The sequence below is a fragment of the Panthera uncia genome (assembly GCF_023721935.1).
Source record: "Panthera uncia isolate 11264 chromosome A3 unlocalized genomic scaffold, Puncia_PCG_1.0 HiC_scaffold_12, whole genome shotgun sequence".
NCBI classification, from domain to species: domain Eukaryota; kingdom Metazoa; phylum Chordata; class Mammalia; order Carnivora; family Felidae; genus Panthera; species Panthera uncia.
The window spans coordinates 21,186,340-21,205,564 of NW_026057579.1; the positions used below are offsets into that span (position 1 = coordinate 21,186,340).

The 19,225-nt window shown below is 41.5% G+C and overlaps 1 protein-coding gene across 1 annotated transcript; it reads right to left on the minus strand.

The window, feature by feature from the left end:
• Positions 1–777: 777 nt before the first annotated feature.
• Positions 778–19,048, minus strand: FAM228A (family with sequence similarity 228 member A). The gene is given in 6 exon segments (XM_049652727.1): positions 778–1,301; positions 9,463–9,519; positions 9,521–9,613; positions 9,729–9,823; positions 14,766–14,834; positions 16,970–19,048. Coding segments are annotated over 6 exon segments (567 nt in total). The 5' UTR covers positions 17,063–19,048; the 3' UTR covers positions 778–1,141.
• Positions 19,049–19,225: the final 177 nt, after the last annotated feature.

Consider the following 19,225-nt stretch of genomic DNA (forward strand, 5'->3'; position numbering starts at 1 on the left):
GGCAAGCTTGGAAGCCAGGCACTGAAGATGACAAAGGTTCCATCAGCCAAACTCATGAAAGAGGGACAGCCTGACACCCTGCTGACCTAACCTGTTCTGGTACATGAGCGAGAAATAAACTTCTATTGTGTGTAAACCAGACTCCATTGTTTGGCTCTCCTGGTGATAGCAGTGAGGCTACCCTTCCAGAAGGGCAGAGCTGACTACAGTACCATCCAGATCTGACAGAGGGGCTTGGCTCTCAGTTATTCACAGAGAAAATTGCTGTGGAATGGAAAGTGGAATGGAAACTTCCATTCTCCCATTTAGGAAAATCCGTTTCTCTCTTGAGAGACTAGGGAAAACAATGGGATTGGGTGGGACCTGGGTTAACAACCTATCTGACAAGATTTTCACGCTCTTTGCGATGGAGGCAGGAGTGGGAAGGTCAGTGAACACACAGATGGAGGCAGGAGTGGGAAGGTCAGTGAACACACAGATCCGCTGCACTTAAGACACCCACGAACCCTTACAACTCCCAAGCACCCAAAGGCGTTAGGATATGGGATGTGGGAGACGAGAGGATGGAAGGGAAAAGCGAGCAAGAGCTATACATGTGCCAGTCAGATTGTGAGCTCAGGATGAGAAATCTGTGCATGGAAAATGCTTGCATATAAAACAACTTTTATGATTAAATAAATAACTTTTACGTGTGTAAACCATCATTTGGCCTAATTTTTTTTAGTATAAATTTCAGAAGATTCCTACCTACTGTGACTGCACTAAGGAGAACAGATTTTTCTTTTTTCTTTCTTTTTTTTTTTGGTCTGGTGTGGATGTATAAATGGTAGGAAAATGGCAGAGGAGCAAAAATTCAGGGAAAATTTTCTCTGAAAATTTCTCTGACCAGGATTTCTCTCACCTCGTGAGGACACAATCTGTCCTCCAAAGCAGGTTCCGGGGTCCCACTATGTGCACCTTTTCTGAGTTTCCAAACCCCAGACTCCCTGCCACAGGGCGCAGCAGCACCAAGCCCAGAGGCAACCCCACCATTTCCTGTGCATGAAGTAAATCTTCTGCAACCTCCTTTCCACTCCCTTTTTTGCCTCCTGCCTTCTCTACCCTGGGGAACCTGTGTCACAAGGAGGGATGTGTCAATGGCTCAAATTCCAAAATCAATGCCTGTCATCTTGTGCATGTTGCAACTTGTGCCATCCCAGCCCTGCTCCCCCAGATCTCTGCTCACCACACAATTCCTCTCTTCCCTTCCATTCTCCTGGCTGAGCTTTGAGGAATGAAATTGCCTTTCAAAAATGGTCTTAGGTCAGTAGTCTCATTCTCTTCATCAGGCAGATATTTATTTTCTGAACAGATAAGTTTCTCAGGACTGCAAAGAAAAACAAAAAAGTATTTCAACTCCATACAAACAATTGTATTATTCAATAATTGCTGCAAATTAAGTTAGCAAACTCATACTTCATGAAAAGGAAGGACTGAGTAGACATCACTTGGTGGCTGTCCATGTATCAGTCTCACCCCCCCCCCAACACACACCCCTGTTGGCACAACCATTAGGTAGGCAGTGAGTCATGTGACCCTTCTCTGGTCGTGGCTGAGGCACCTGGGCCAGAGCCTCAACCCCTAGAGTTGTAAGTGGGATAGGGTGGCTTCCAGGCAGTCTGTCACTGCTCAAACCAGAAACTCAGGCAGGCCTGGGGCATCCATTTTCCAGCACATGCATAAGAAAGCAGAGAAAGTAAGGAAGCAGGTTCACAAAGAAGCTCTGATGAAAGCCACATAGTCCCGAAGAGGAAAGAACATGGCTCTTAGTCCCGTAAGCAGCCTGTTTGTCCTCCTGACTGCTATGGTCTGAATGTGTCCCCCCAAAATTCATATGTTGACACCTAGCCCCCAATGTGATGGTATTAAGATGTGGGGTTTAGGGGAGGTGATTAGGTCATGCAGGCAGAGCCCTCATGAATAAGATTAGTGCCCCTATAAAAGAGACCCTAGAAAACTCCCTCACCCTTCCCAACATGTGAGAACACAACAAGAAGGTGCCATCTAAGAACAAGAAAGTGGGTCCCTACCAGATACTGAATCTGCCACTACCATGATCTTGGACTTTCCAGCCTCCACAACTGTGAGAAATAAATTTCTGTTGTTTATAAGCCCCCCCCCCCCAAATCTCTGGCATTCTGTTACAGGAGTCAAACGAACTGAGACACTGACCATGGCTTCTGTAACAGACCAGTGATTTCTAACCTACCTAGGTTCCTTCTTCCTTTTTTTTTTAACTTGAGAATTCTGCTTTTCATAATCACACTGTCTCTGACTAACATAGACACCTTGTCTTTAAGTCCTTTTCTTACTTTACTGAGCGGCCATGTGAACACACTTCCAGGTGTGTCCTCCCAGAGGGTTTCCAGCACCGCCCAGAGAAGCCCAGACCTATGGAGGGAAAGCAGCTTTCTCCTTCATTCCTCCATTCATTCCTGTATTCATTCTTGCCTGCCTTCCTTCCTTCCTTCCTTCCTTCCTTCCTTCCTTCAACAAGCATTTACTCATCCTCTACTGCATTCCAGCTAAGTGCTGGGAACACCAGGATAAATAAGACACAGTCCCTGCCCTCAATGGGCTTGCTGGGGTGGGAAAAAGCAGATGGAGGGTATAATGGTATCACACCATGTGATAATTCCCTCTCTTGCCTGGATCACAATGGCCAGTAATAAAATGGAACAAAGCCATGAAACAACATGGCAGGTCAGGGAGTTATAACTGTGCTGATTTGACCCAGATATTTTTGTAGTTTATTTATACTTCTTTTCCTTAAGGGAAAGGGATATTTTTAGATGAAGCCAGAAAGGCTGGCAAGGCCCAGGGAGCACCTTATGTGCTATGGTAAGTGTCTGGACTTTATTGTAAAGGTTATGGGAAGCTACTGAAGGGTTTTTGACTGGAGAAGTTCCATCACTTCAAAGACATTCCTCCAGCTGCTAGGTGGAGAAGTCACTGGAGGATACCAGATTAAAGGGCAGAATACCACTTAAGGAGCTGAGGAGCTACAAAGTGGGGATGAGGAAATAAAGCAAAACAAAGCCTTTGTCTTGCTGGAAGATGGGAAGTTATATAATTATTGAAGTCTAAATTGTTTAAAATGTATAAACAAGCCAAGAAATAAAACATAAAACTTCCAAATCAGAAGGGGAAACAGCAAGTAGCACTGTTCACTCCAGTAAAACTCTGGATGAAAGATAAAAAGGAAATGCTGGAGCACCTGGGTGGCTCAGACGGTTAAACATCTGACTTCAGCTCAGGTCATGATCTCACAGTTCATGGGTTCAAGCCCTGTGTCAGGCTCTGTGCTTACAGCTCAGAGTCTGGAGCCTGTTTCAGATTCTGTGTCCATCTCTCTCTGCCCCTCCCCTGCTCACTCACTCTCTCTCTCATAAATAAATAACAATTTATTTAAAAAGGGGAAATGTCAAGAGAGCATGACAGGACTTCCATGTTTTATATAGGATTTAGAACTTTGCACAGGCCAACACTCTTGCTGCAACAACTAGAAAAACAGAATATTTACTGCCCCACCCTAGGAAAAAAAAATTTTTTGTAATTTTAAAGTCATTGGAAATTTTCAGAGAGGAGACAGCTCTTTCAGAATGAGCTGGCAATCTCTGGCTATTTTCTCCACTGGGGGAATTTGCCAACCTCAGGTGGCAGGGTACACACACTTCTCCATGGTCTCAGCATTTCTTTTGTGAATTTTTTTCTCCCAGGCCTGGTTGTGATCTTGGCAGGTGGGTAGTTAACCTTGTTCTCAACTCCCTCCTAGTGGCAGGCAAGTCAAGCAGTGCATTGAGATAGAGTCCCAGTAGAGGATAGAGATACTCCAGGCCCTGATTCCAGACACCCTTCCCCAAAACCTACCTGAAAAAGAAAAATAAAATGCTAGAGCTAGAACTATAAAAATAAAACAACTAAAAATAATTCATTGATAGGTTTAACAAGAGAGTATTAGATACAACTGAAGAGAAATTATTAAAATATCTAGAATCAAATATACAGTAACAAAAAAGATGGAAAATACACAAAAAAAGTGGTAAGAGACAGTGAGGATGCAGTGAGATAGTGAGAAAATCTAAAATATATTTAACGGGAGTACCAGAAAGAGGAGAGAGAGAATATGGCAGAGGTAATAATCACCAGAACTGATTAAAGACATCAGTTTACAAGTACAAGATGACCTATGGATTCCAAGTAGGAAAGATAAAAAGCAATTCATAAAACTACAGAAAATCAGACAATAAGAAAATTTTTGAAACCTCCAGAGAAAAAGACAATTTTCTTCAAAGGATCAACAGTGAGGCCAGCAGTTGAGTTTTCAACTGAAAGAGTAAAAGACAACGGGATAGGAGGAAGGGGAAGATGGCAGTAGAGTAGAAGGAGGCTAAACTCACCTCATCTCACAAATACAACTAGACAACTATCATATCATCCTAAATACCCCAAAAATTGACCTGAAGACTGGCAGAACTAACTCCACAACTAAAGGCAGAGAAGAGCCACATCAAAGAAAGTAAGAAATGCAGAGACACAGTCTGGGAGAGAAACAGATCATGGCCAGTGGGAAGGGAGCCATGGTAGTGGAAAAGAATGAGAGCCAGACTAACAGGGGAGCCCACAGGGGGAAAATGAATCCCCATAGTAATTGGCTTGGAAAGCAGGAGGGGCCAAATTTCATGAGTTCTTGCAACCAGTGGGACTTAAAGCCTGGAGTTCTAAAGGTCAGTGTTCTTGGCTCTGGAAAATCTCAGAGGACATCAGGAATGCTCTTGGAGAGAAGGCAGGGCAAACAACTCGCAGATATACAGCATGGAAACAACAACCTCAAGAGCACCTGGGGCACACAGTGGGGAGATCAGTTACTCCTATCAGGGAGTGTCCCAGAGAAGCAGCATTCACAGAGAGACTCCTCCAGTAACCAAGGAATTGGCAGGTGCCATTTCCCTCCCCTACCCTTCAGCAAAAGCACAGATATACCTGTGGGACCCAGCACAGCACAAATACTCCCTACCTAACTTGCTTACACCAACCCCTGTCACACCCCATGCTTCAGTGGAACTGCCCTTTCTAAAGTCATGCTTGCCTCAGTCCCAGTGCAGCAGAAGATGGGCCCAAATCTCTGCCCAAACCACATTTCCTGACCTGGGAGTTTTGCAGAGCCTCAGTTCCAGGGGCGGTGGTGACAGAGCTCATTTAACAAGCAGACAGGGCACATCTAGTTAAAACACACCACATTAAGACCAGAGACCAAACACTGCCCACAACAGGCAAAGAGAGACTATGGAGACAACTGGCCTGAAGGATAAAGCAGGCAGAACAAAACAGCAGAGCACAGACACCATACACTGGAGACACCCCTGGAACTGCTAGGCCCTAGTACACAGGAAACATGGCATGGCAGGGCACTATAAGATCTCTTCTTCATAAAACCATTAACCTCAAGAACAAGAGGCATAGCTGACTTTCCCAACACACAGAAACAGGCAGAGACTTAGACAAAATGAGAAGACAGAGGACTTTGTCCCAAATGAAAGAACAGGACAAGGCCATGGCCAGAGATCTAAATGGAACAGATATAAGTAATATGGCTGATGGAGAATTTAAAGTAATGGTCATAAGGATACACACTGGAAGAGAAAACAATGGAGGATATCAGACCATTAACACAGAGATAAGAATAACATAGCAGAAATAAAGGGTTCAGTAAACAAAATGAAACACATACTCGATGGAATGAACAGCAGGCTGGAAGAAGCAGAAGAATGAATTAATGACCTGGAAGACAGAGTAATGAATCAAGTTGAAAAGAGAGAAAAAAGAATTATGCAAAATGAGAATAGACTTAGGGAACTCAGTGATTCAATCAAATGTAATAACACTCATATAATAGGAGTCCCACAAGAAGAAGAGAGAGAGAAATGGAGGCATAAAATTTATTTGAAGAAATAATAGCTGAAAATTTACTTAATCTGGGGAAGGAAACATCTAATCCAGGAGGCACAGAGAAACCCCCCAACAAAATCAACAAAACATATCCAAGACATTGTAATTAAGGTGGCAAAATATAGTAATAAAAAAAAAATTAAATGCAGTAATCCAAAAAAGATAGTTACATACAAAGGAAACCCCATAAGGCTATCAGTGGATTTTTCAGCAGAAACTTTCCAAACCATAAAGGAATGGCATGATATATTTAAAGTGCTGACTGGGAAAAACCTGCAGCCAAGAATATTCTATCTAGCAAGACTAGGACAGGTAAAGAGTTTCCCAGACAAACAAAAACTAAAGGAGTTCATGGCCACTGAACCAGCCCAGCAAGAAATATTAAAGGGACTCTGAGTGGAAAGACCAAAAGTGACAGTATGAAGGCAGGAAACATAAAACCAGTAAACATGAATATTTCTGTAAAACTCAGTCAAGGAGTTCACAAAATAAAAGGATGTCAAATATGACACCATATACCTAAAATATGGGGAGGAGACAAACTATTCCAAAAATAGATAAGGAAAGAAAACTTACAAATTCGTTCTATGAGACCACCATTACCCTGATATCAAAACAAGATAAAGACACCACCCACCCACCCACACAAGAATGTAGATGCAAAAATCCTCAGCAAAATATTAACAAACCGAATTCAACAGTTCATTGAAAAAATTATTCACTGCAATCAAGTGGAGTTTATTCCTGATATACAGATTGCCAACAGATATGTGAAAATGTTCATCATTTATCATCAGGGAAACGCACATCAAAACTACAATGAGATATCACCTCAGACCTGTCATAATGGCTAAAATCAACAACACAAGAAACAACAGGTATTAGTAGGGATGTGGGGAAAGGAGAATCCTCTTACAGTTCGCATTGTGGAAATGCGAACTGGTGCACCACTGTGGAAAACAGGATGGAGGGTCCCCAAAAAGTTAAAAAGAGAACCACCCTATGATCCAGCAATTGCACTACTGGGTATTTACCCAAAGAATACAAAAACACTAATTCAAAGGGATATGTGCATGCCTATATTTATAGCAGCATTAATTACAATAGCCAAGATATGGAAGCAGCCCAAGTGTCCACTGATAGATGAATAAAGAAGATGTGGTGTATATATACATACATACAATGGAATCATTCAACCATAAAATAGAATGAAATCTTGCCATTCACAACAACATAGATGGACCTAGAGAATATAATGCTAAGTGAAATAAGTCAGAGAGAGAAAAATACCATATGATTTCACTCGTGGTGGAATTTAAGGAAAAAAATAAATGAGCAATGGGGGAAAAAAGAGAGAGAGACAAACCAAGAAATACTCTTTTTTTTTTTTTTAATCAGGAAACTTTTTCTTTTCTTTTTTTTTTTTTTTTTTCTTTTCTTTTTTTTTTAGAGAGAGCACAAGCAGGGAAGAGGGGCACAGGGAGAGAGAATCTTTTTTTTTTTTTTTTGCATTTTTATTCATCATTTGTTTATGCTATAATACATATTTTATACACTATTCTTAAGATTTGCTAAATGAAACTTGACATTTGACAGAAAATAAAGAAAATATTTTAAAGATCTACGTTTTTGTTTTTTTTAATTTACATCCAAATTAGTTAGCATATAGTGCAACAATGATTTCAGGAGTAGATTCCTTAGTGCCCTTTACCCATTTAGCCCATCCCCCCTCCCACAACCCCTCCAGTAACCCTCTGTTTGTTCTCCAGTTTAAGAGTCTCTTATGTGTTGTCCCCCCTCCCTGTTTTTATATTATTTTTGCTTCCCTTCCCTTATGTTCATCTGCCCTGTGTCTTAGGGTCCTCATATGAGTGAAGTCATATGATTTTTGTCTTTCTCTGACTAATTTCGCTTAGCATAATACCCTCCAGTTCCATCCACGTAGTTGCAAATAGCAAGATTTCATTCTTTTTGATTGCCGAGTAATACTCCATTGTATGTATGTATGTATATGTGTGTATGTACATATGTGTATATACACACATACATACATACATATACATACATACATACATACATACATACATACCACCTCTTCTTGGGGAGAGAGCATCTTAAGCAGTCTCCATGCTCAGCGTGGAGTTCAACAAGGGGCTCAATCCCACAACCCTGGGATCATGAAATCAAGAACTGGACAAAATCAAGAAACTGAGCCAAAATCAAGAACTGGAATCTCAAATGACTGAACACCCAGGCACCCCCAAACTCTTAACTATAGAGAACTGATGGTTACCAGAGGGTAGGTGGGTTAGGGGATGGGTTAAATAGGTAATGAGGATTAAGAAGTGCACTTGTTGTGATGAGCACTGGGTGATTAAAATAGTTATTAAAAAATAAACTAAAATGTCTGTGGGAAAAAAATCTTTAAAGTAGTTATGAGAGGAAAAAGAAAAATAAATAAATTTGCTATTAGTAATACTCACTGGGAAATTTGGTCAGTGTACTGGGACCAGTTTTTAAAAGTGGGCTGTTATCCTACAGGTGTGGATGGATTTTTTTATCAAGCTCCTGTATGCTGATCAAAACTATCTTCTGGGGAGGGGCACCTGGGTGGCTCTGTCAGTTAAGCATCTAACTCTTGATTTGGGCTCCTGTCATGATCTCTTGGTTCATGAGATCCAGCCCTGCATTAGGCTCTGAGCTAACAGCGCAGAGCCTGCTTGAGATTCTCTCTCTTCTCTCTCTCTCTGCCCCTCTGCCCATTTTCTATCTCTCTCAAAATAAATAAATAAATTTAAAATAAAATAAAACTATCTTCTGTCTAGAATAAAAAAATACAAGGGTGCCTGGGTGGCTCAGTGGGTTAAGTGTCAGACTTTGGCTCGGGTCATAATCTCACAGTTCATGGGTTCAAGCCCCATGAACCCACTGGGCTCTGTGCTGACAGTTCAGAGCCTGGAGCTTGCTTCGGACTCTGTGTCTCCATCTCTCTCTGCCCCTCCCCTGCTTGCGCGCGCTCTCTCTCTCTCCAAAATAAATAAACATTTTTTAAAATACAGTGGGATATGTGTTAAAGAAAAATAATTGCTGGGGTGCCTGGGTGGCTCAATCAGCTAAGCGTCCCATTTCAGCTCAGGTCATGATCTCATGGTTCATGAGTTCAAGCCCCACATCAGGCTCTCTGCTGTCAGCAGAGATCCTGCTTTGGATCTTCTGTCTCCCCTCTCTCTCTCTCTCTGCCCCTACCTTGCTCATTCTCTACCTCTCTCTCAAAATAAATAAATACTTAAAAAAAGAAAGAAAGAAAAAGAATTGCCAACCTAATATTCTTAATCCTGTGAAAACATCCTCTAAGGATAAAGGTAAAATCTGGAAAAGGCTATAGCTATACTGTGCGATTCTAACCACATGACATTCTGTAAAAGGCAAACAATGGAGATGGTAAAAGGATCCATTCATTTAGTGCACCCTTACCTGCATTTACTAGGTGTTTTGTTTCTCACAGATCTCGCAGAGGCTTTATGCCACTCTTAGAATAACATCATGTAGAGTAAAAGTGAAATGGGGCAATGCGGCATAAAGCCTGGCCTTCTCTAGGTCTTTACATTCAAGGTATATCGTTTTCCTATAGGAAGATAAAAAAAAATCTAAATCAACAGTCTTAATGTCAACTTAGTCACTCTTCTGGTAGGAAATCACCGGACAATTATAAGTCTCTAAAAATAAGGCCCAATGATCACAAAATACCTGTCTTATTTTGAAAAACAGCTCTCTTCTCTTCATCCATCTCTTGCCATCTTCTAAACAGGGAATCACAAAACAAAGGCAACATAACCTACAAGAAAATAATTTCGAGGATCCAAGTGCTTTGTATTAAGCTCTCTAAGTCTGTCTGAAGCATTCGAGTATGACCTTACTGTACACCAAAGATTAATGACCCATGAATAATGTCGACCCATGAATAATGTCAACCCATAGAGCAGGGAAAGGGTAAAGGTTATCTGTCTCACATTAGGACATTTCATTGAGTCATAAGTGGCTGACTGGAAGGAGGGCCTCCCGATAGAAGTAGCACACTCCATCATGACTTCTACTGCATCAGTGCACCAGTCAATAAATATGTGCTGACGCCACTGGGTGCCACCTCCCAGTGAGTTCCTATCCTCAAGAACCTCTCTGTCTAGAACAGAAAATCATATACAGTGACAATCTAGTCATGAGAGGTATCAGAAGAGGATGCTTTAGGAGCACAAGGCAGTGAGTGGCCTGGGAGTAAGAGTGCTCCTGGGAGAGCTGACAACCAGTCTTTAAGGGTCTGTGAGAACAGGAGGGCAGGTAAACCTCAGTGTGGGTGAGTGTCGAGAGGCTGGGGTACAGAGGTTGTGGAGAGAGGTGGTTTTCTCCTCCCCATTCCTAACTTTAGGCTTTAGACTAGAAACCATTTTCCCCTTCTTTATTTTCCCCCATACACCTGGCCCAATGCTGGTCCCCAAAGTATGTATGAGGTAAACAATTACTGGATAAGCAAGGCAGCAAAATGACTAACCAACACCATATTAGCGAGTCTCTCAGAGCCAAAGGAACCTTCTTATCTTCATAACAGTGATCTGCCTTGGTTTTCCGAGAGAAGCAAAACCAACAACTTCTTTCTTCAGAGCCACACACATATTTTTAAATAACTTATGATACCTGGTGGGTACTTTTCCTACACAGGAGTAAAAAACCTGAATCTACATCTCAAAATTTTAACTCCTATATTGGCAAGTTTAAAACGTGAACACTCGTTACAGGCCCAACTACTAGTTCTCTGGGCAGCCTTTTCTGCATCCCTCCTTCCACCTTTCACAGAAAGGAGCTCTGCCTCTCAGGCCATTGCTCCCTGTACTAATTCTGTGACACTTGTCACACCCATGTCTTGCTGCCCATGTCTTCCTTTCCAGTTTGCTAAATGTGAATGGAAGAATGAATGAGCAGAAACATTATCACACACACATGTAATTTTCCCAGTAGGTAAAATTACTTTGGGTTCCTAATCTAAAACTCAGAGGAAATGCTTTTATGGACTTTCTTTAATGAGTACAGGATAACTAGAAGACTTCTAAAATGACTAGGTTTTCCCCAACCCCAGAGCTTCTAAGAGTGAATGAATGAATGAATGAATGAATAATGAAACTTACTTACCTTTCCATAATTTGGGTCCTTTTTTGTCATATAAAAAGGGTTGTATACTTCAGGATCATAAAGATTTCCAAATACAATTTCCTTTAGAAAAAAAAATACACCTAAGAGCAAATCACTGTATACAATGTGTTTTGCAAGATTCAAAAAAGCCAAATGCTTTATTCTGTTTTTATAGAAAATCATAGATTCAAAGGGTTAGAAGAAACTTCAGAAGTAATTTAGACTGCAGAGACAGCTCACCACCTTCTGGGGGTAGTAATCATCAAGTTTAGTCTGAAGTCATCAACTAGCCTTAGTCTGAGAACTTTCTGCTCTGCCAGCCAAGTACTCTTTTGGTCATTCTAACCACCAGTCTGTCCTTAGACTGAGTTGAAATCTGCCTTGGCACTGGAGACACTAATACTCTGCCTCAAAACAACACAAGATTTATCTACCCATCACCCACCCATCAGTCTTTTAAATGTTTCGTTTTTATCCCTCTTCCTGTCATTTCTTCCTCTGACTAAATAACCCATATTTCTTCCCACTTTTCCTCCCAGGAGATGTTGTCAAGCTTCCACCCTCTTCTAAAGGTTCTGCAACTGCTAAAGATCCCCTCTACAGTGTGAATCAGGAGTGACAAGATAGCAACAGGGTGGACTTTGATGCTTCTCACTCCAAGCACTGCCTCCCTCAATACAGCCTAAAAGCCCAGATGTTTTCTTAGAAGTCCACTCCCATAGTCAACTCACATTGAATTTACTGTCATTTAAAACCACTCCAGGGGTGTCTGGGTGTCTCAGTTGGTTAAGCATCTGACCTTGGTTCAGGTCATGATCTCACAGTTTGTGAGTTTGAGTCCCGCGTTGGGCTCTGTGCTGACAGCTAGGGCCTGGAGCCTGTTTCAGATTCTCTATCTCCCTCCTTCTGCCCTTCCCCTGCTCGCACTCTCTCTTTCTCTCTCTCTCTTAAAATAAACATTAAAAAAAAATTTTTTTTAACCACTCAGACTTCAACACATGCCTTTTCTAAGGCATGGCTTCCCCATCCTGTACTTGTACAATCACATTTCTGAGCACAACTGTAAGCCTGTGCACTTGGGTTTCAAAGACACCTGGATTTGACACTGAGCTCTGCCTCTTAGAGTGCTTAGAAAGAAGTATTTAATGTTCATATCCAGAAATTTTGCTCACCAAATCAATACCCTAACTTTCCAGGCAAACTATGCTGGATCTCCAGTAAGTACCTGGGAACTTAGGCAGACCTAAATTCCAAAAGAGGGTCCTGACCTCAAGGTTAAAACAGAAAAATTTCCAAAAGCAGCAGCAAAATTTTATTCTTTTATAAAGCCAAATTGAGGAACAGTATGTAGAAAGCTATGGTCCCTACACCTAATGGTTGACTGACTGAATAGCATGGAATCCCCTTCTCCCTTGCTCTCTTCCTACTTGAAAGATTAGAATGCCTTACGCTCTCTTTCCTGGCCCTGCTTCTAGCTAGGACTTGCAATGTGGCCCATTTATGGTGAAGAGGATCTAAGGGGAAATCTGCTAGGAGCTTCTGGGGACTCTTTGCTTCCAGATCAAAGGATCAGGTATAAGATAAAGGTACCCTGGCACCACTCCTTACCCCTTCTTCCTGTCTTGAGCACAGACCTAACACCTGAAGCTGTAAGTAACAAAATGTGCTTACAAATGTAAGAGTGAGGAGGAAAAAACAAAAATATTAAGGATAGCAGAAAAGAATTATAGGAAAAAACCTGGGTGATAAATGACATTTCTACACTGCCAAAACCCACAGTGAGACCACCTACCCATCAATTTCTTGTTAAGTGAACAATAAATGTCCTTATGATTTAAGCTACTGCTATTCTCTTTACATTTACTTAAAAGCATTCCTGATAAATCTAGTTCCAAATCAATACTTTTATTCCTTCCTTCTGAAACTCCAGGTTTAAAAATGTAGTAAGCTGTATTACAATTCTGTGAATTCATCTTAAATACAAAAATAATGTCAGGACTGTTTGCATAATAACCAGTGAAAATGTTGGCCCAACTCTTTAAAGTATACTTTATTAAGAAAACAAAGAACTCTCAGTACCATTTTATTTGTGCGCTTTAAAAGACATTCAAGATTCTCTTGTTTCATTTTCTCCAACCCTCCGTATGAAATTACTTTTCCTGCAATTCTCTGAACAAGCTCTGCAACATTTTCAATCCATTTTTTATGTAACACCTCTCCTCTTCTTTCCTTAAAAGTATCCAGATGCTGAAAATACATATCCAGTCTTTAATGAAATGATACAAACAAGGAAAACAAATTATTAAGGTTTCCATTTATTGTCATTTGAATAAGGGGGAGAAACACTTGTTCCCACTTTTAAACTCTCAACACATTTGGGTTGCAAGGTCCTAGCATAAGATAATCAAAGAACATAATAAAGTTCAGGAGGGGAACCTGAGAGCATAGAGCAGGAAGAACCCATGAAATGTTCTAAAGCAGAAGTGTGCCTGGAGATTAAACTACATTCAAACCACTTCTAACTCATGAAACTCCTTTTTTTTTTTTTTTTTTAAGGATTTCAAAGCATTCCTGTCACCCACTGCATGTCTCTAGCCTTCATCATCAAAGTCTGTGACAAAACTGGTAGAGTAGAAAGAGCGCTAGACTTATACCAACCAGCACCTCTGTCTGAATCTATAGGAGGGTAATCCCACCTACCTTTTTTTTTAATGTTTATTATTGAGAGAGAGAGAGAGACAGAGCACGAGCAGGGGGAGGGGCAGGGAGAGAGGGAGACACAGGATCAGAAGCAGGCTCCAGCCTCTGCACTGTCAGCACAGAGCCTGACACAAGGCTTGAACTCCCCATGAGATTATGGCCTAAGCCCAAGTCGGCGCTCAACCAACTGAGCCACCCAGGCGTCTCCCGCTCTTTTTATTTTTTTGAGAGAGACAGAGCAAGTGGGGGGCGGGGGGCAGAGAGAGAAGAGACAGAGAATCCCAAGCAGGCTCCACACTGCCAGGCTCAAATATGACCGGATCATGACCTGAGTCGAAACCAAGAGTCACACGCTTAACCCATTGAGCCACCCAGGCGCCCCCCACCTACCTCTTTTTGATGCTTAGCTGAAAATATACGTGAACTTCCTTTGTAAATTAGAACACAAACATTAAAGTACCACTGTAACACCAAATTTCAATCTCATTAAAATGAAAACTCCTTTAACTTTATTCTCTGAGTACAATTGGACATTACCCTTAAATACTATTTCTGGTGGTTTTATATATCCCCTTTTCGATGTGGGAACATATGAGAAATAGGTAAGTTTTAGTCAGAAAGAATTTCCATTCAGTACCAGAACAAAGAGGGTGAGCTCTTAGAACGATCTCTCAGATCCTTTACGGGCAGATCTAGGAATCCAGACCTCTCAGTGACCCTGCAAGGAGGTGGCACAATTTCAGATCTATGTTGTATAAGCAGATCAACCAGAGGAGGTTCATTCTCTCAGCAAAATGAATCTCTGTGACACAGTGACATCCTCTTAGCCATGTTGCTCTGCACCACTCTTGCTTACCTGGAACATACTTAGAATCCAGGCTGTAGCCAACTCTTACCTTGGCAATGTAATTTTCTCTAAATAATATTGCATGTACAGCTTCATCAATGTCTTCTCTAGCTAACACCTAAAATTACAGAACTGAATGTCAGGATGTAAATCCTAAAGAAACAAAACAGAATGACAAAATTCATTGTATTTTACCAATACTTTTACTGTAAATCTACTGCTTATACCTCAAAGAATATTTTGTAACATTTTTATTAAGGAAAATTTTAATTTAAATTTTAGTTAATTTGCATTCAGTGCAATATTGGTTTCATGAGTAGAATTCAGGGATTCATCTCTTACATACAATACCCAGTGCTCATCACAAGTGCACTCCTTAGTACGCATTACCCATCTAGCCCGTCTCCCACCCACCTCCCTCCATCAGCCCAGTTTGTTCTCTATCACTCAAAGTCTCTTGTGGTTTGTTTCCCTCTCTTCTCTCCCCCTCCCCATATGTTCATCTGTTTTGGTTTCTTAAATTCCACATATGAGTCCGATCATATGGCATTTGTCCTTCTCTGATTGAGTTATTCTGCTTAGCATAATACACTCTAGCTCCATCCATGTCATTGCAAATGGCAAGATTTCGTTCTTTTTGATAGCTGAGTAATATTCCAGTGTGTATATATACCACATCTTCTTTATCCATTCATCAGTCAATGGGCATTTGGACTCTCTCCATAGTTTGGCTATTGTTGACAAATGCTGCTATAAACATCAGGGTGCATGTATCCTTCAAATCTGTATTTTTGTGTCCTTTCAGTAAATACCTAATAGTGCAATTGCTGGATGGTGGGTGATGTTCTATTTTTAGTTTCTTGAGCAATCTCCGCACTGCTCTCCAGAGTGGCTGAACCAGTTTGCATTCCCGCCATCAGTGCCAGAGGGTTCCCCTTTGTCTGAATCCTCACCAACAGCTGTTGTTTCTTGTGTTATTAAGAGAAATTTTCAAACGATTTTCTGTGAACCCAAGTTCAATATTTATCACCTTAGGGTTTTTCATCTGGATCACTATGAACTGATCGTCCAACTTTTATGCCTATAGGGCTAAGAAGGAACAAATGGAAAGACAATAAAAATCCAGTATCTGGAAGAAATATGCTATTACCTAGAACTAGTGTAAAATAATACAGGTTCTTAAAACTATGTTTTTCAATCTCTGGCTCTTCTTTCAGTTCTTTCAAGTGAATGCATCAAAACAAACTAGACCCCAAACTCAGATAACAAATCTGTGAATAAAAGAAATCTCAAAAAGGAGAGTTGCATTGTTACCCATATATTTAACAGCAACACATGAAATCTAAAATAATATTCAGACAGCTCTTCAGGTCTTCAAAATAAAACTATCTTATTGATGTAAGCAGAATTTTGCTTTGACTCCTTAGACTCATTTTAAGACGGCAATTGAAAAACCATGTAAAACAATTAAGTGTTTTCCCCTGATACTATACACTTAGAACAAATCAATCTATTTATTTGGAGAAGTAGAAACATCTACTTGGACAAACATCGTGGAAAATCACATTTTTTTAACCCATCCTATTATCAGCATATAATATTGATCATGTGTCTGATTTTCAAACTACTTTTTGTTTGTTTAAGGAAATAAACATTTTTGGCTTCCATAGCTCCGAGCTTTCTTTGTGATTTTGCCAGAAAACATAAGGAACATGTTAATGACTTTTGGCAGTACTTTTGAAACCCACAGCTTTTCATGCCCACGCACTCGCACAGACACAAATGTTTAAAGGTCTCACCACTTTTACTGCTACCACTGCAAAAGGAGCAAAATAAAGGACTACTCCAAGAGCTTTTCTTTACAGTGAGGCAAATTATAGGATCATGTAAAATAATGACACTTTCTTTATGAGGAAATCATTGCTTTATCAGACCCTTAAGTAGCAGAATCAACTGGCGAGCCCAGACCTGGCTTCTCCGCTGGCAGAGCTCCCAGACTGCAGCCTGTACCCACCCACCGTACCGCCCTGTGGGTGTCCTGAACCTCTAGTGAGCGACAGCAGGGGCACTCGAACCACTCTTGGTCAAATTTGGTCCCGGATCATTCCCATTCAGTGAATTCTTAACAGTGCCTTGCTTCTGCCAGGCATTGTTCTAATTCTAGGGAATCCAACCGTGACTAAGACAAAATACTTCTCAAGGGATTTATGTCCCATCACCAAAATAACGTCCCCAAATGCCACATTACTTTACCTCCATTAAAGCAACTGACTCGAGCTCTGGCCATTCTTTTAATTTTTCTGGCCTGAAATGTTCACCACAGGTAGACACTTTCTTGGAAGCCATAGATAATAGGATCCCTGAGGGGAGAGAGTAAATTGAAGAGACTTAGTAAGGCAGAAAGCAGTTTGAATCCTGGCTCTGCCACGTGGTAAAGTCCCTAAGTAAAACAAACAAAAACAAAATCCTGGCACCCCCCAAGACTCAGTTTCAAAAGGGGTAATTACGCTTCCCCCACATATTGCTGTGGGGTCACCCACCCAGCCTGGGGCTCCACGGTGGACGGCGTGGGCTCCCCAAGATGCAGGACAGAGACTCCAGAACCCCCAAGCCCCTCCCCAGCCAGCTAACCCACCACCAGACGGAGTATTGCAAGACGGAAAAGGGGGCGTCCTTTTAAAAACAAAGCACTGGGGGGAGAAAAAAAGAATAAATAATAAATAAATAAATAAATAAATAAATAAATAAAAACAAAGCACTGGGTTGAAACTCGAAGCTCCACTTCCCTCAACAGGCCCTACCCTTTTCTTGTTCCCGCAGGGGACGCGAAGGATGAGGGCAGGTCAGGGGGGAGGAGGGTCCCCAGGAGATGCCATGTCCACCCACCTGGGGCCTTCAACTGCCCAACCAACACCACCCTACATTTTGACTGGCTTCAAATGAATAGACGTCTTCTAAATTGATACTACAAAGAACATACAGTTTATCTGCACGATCTAGGGCTACAATTAGGAGAGGAATGATGTTTAGGGTTCCCTTTGCCTAAGGAAAACAAAATTCTTCTCTCCTGTGTTCTAGGTCTTACTGTGTCTTCCCAAGACCAGGGGTCAGACTCAACATGAGCCAGAGGGTGCTATGCAGAATCAGAATCAGCAAGTGTGTAATCATACTCAAAATAAATTTTTTTAATATTCTAAAAACTGTTAGAAAAACCTGGGGAGAATATGTGGCAATGGATTTTAAGGGTGCCTGACCAAAGGGGACACACCTACCTTGATTTAGGGAAAGATCAAGTGAATTGACAGGCATTCAGTAAAGTAGCTATCATTTTTTTTTTTAACGATTTATTTCGTGAGAGAGAACACCAGTAGGGGAGGGGTGGGGTGGGGTGGGGTGGGGTGGGGGGGAGAGAGAGAGACAGAGAGAAAAAGAATCCCAAGCAGGTTCCACGCCATCAGCACACAGTCCCACATGGGGCTCGAACCCACTAACCATGAGATCATGACCTGAGCAGAAATCAGGAGTCGGAGGCTTAACCAACTGAGCCACCCAGGTGCCCCAGCTGTCATTATTTTTTATTGGATCTTTCAGGCAATATTTAACTTCTGGGGAACATACATTTGTAATAATTATCAATACAAGGTATTGTGATTTCTTAATTATCATACAGACACTGAATTTAAGTGGAGTTTATTGCAGGTGCTTGAGTGCCTTCCTTGGTCCTCAACATGAATGAATCCTGCTGGCAAATGGCTTCTCTGAAGCAGCCTTCTTTTGTGTCTTCTTACCAATCAAGGATCAAGGTGTGTGCTCCTTTGTTGCTAAAACCCTTGGAAGGTGACAGAAAAGAAGAGATACGTGTGATATAGGAATGAGGGGCCAACAAGAGCAGAAAGAGTTCCTCAGCTCAGCTGAACCCTCTGAAGCCTAGTGCGACCAGAGCCAAGTGATTCATCTCGCAGGCCAGGGCCCCATCCAAACCTGCCTCAGCCTCTCCTCACTCTATCTGGATTCAGAAACTTGCAGAGATTCCAGGACACAGCCAACCCTATTATGGGTGGGGTAGATTGCTGACGTGTGCTAGGAGTTGAGGGACCTCCCCCGTGGTCCTGCTTTTACATGTTGGGATATCTGGGGTACTAAGTTATACTTGGATTATTATGATTTAGAAAATACCACCTTCCTTTCTTCCCTTTTTTCAAAGCTCTGAACCTTGATCCTCCACCTTCACTATCAGCTGACAGATGACCTTCTCACTTCGCTGAGAAAATGAGGCAAACAGAAGTGAATGATGTTCTTTCACAAAATTCACCACGCTATATCCATGTACTCTGCCTTCCTTCCTCTTAAAATGGGGCTTGTCCTGCCCTCCATTTGAGTCCTGGATCCCACCTCTTTACAGGTAGAGGGTGTAGGGAGGATAGGCGAATGGATGAGGGGGACTATTTTAGGTAGAGAAGTCAGAGAAGTCTTCTCTGAGAAGGTATTTGTGCAGAGGTGTGAGTGAAC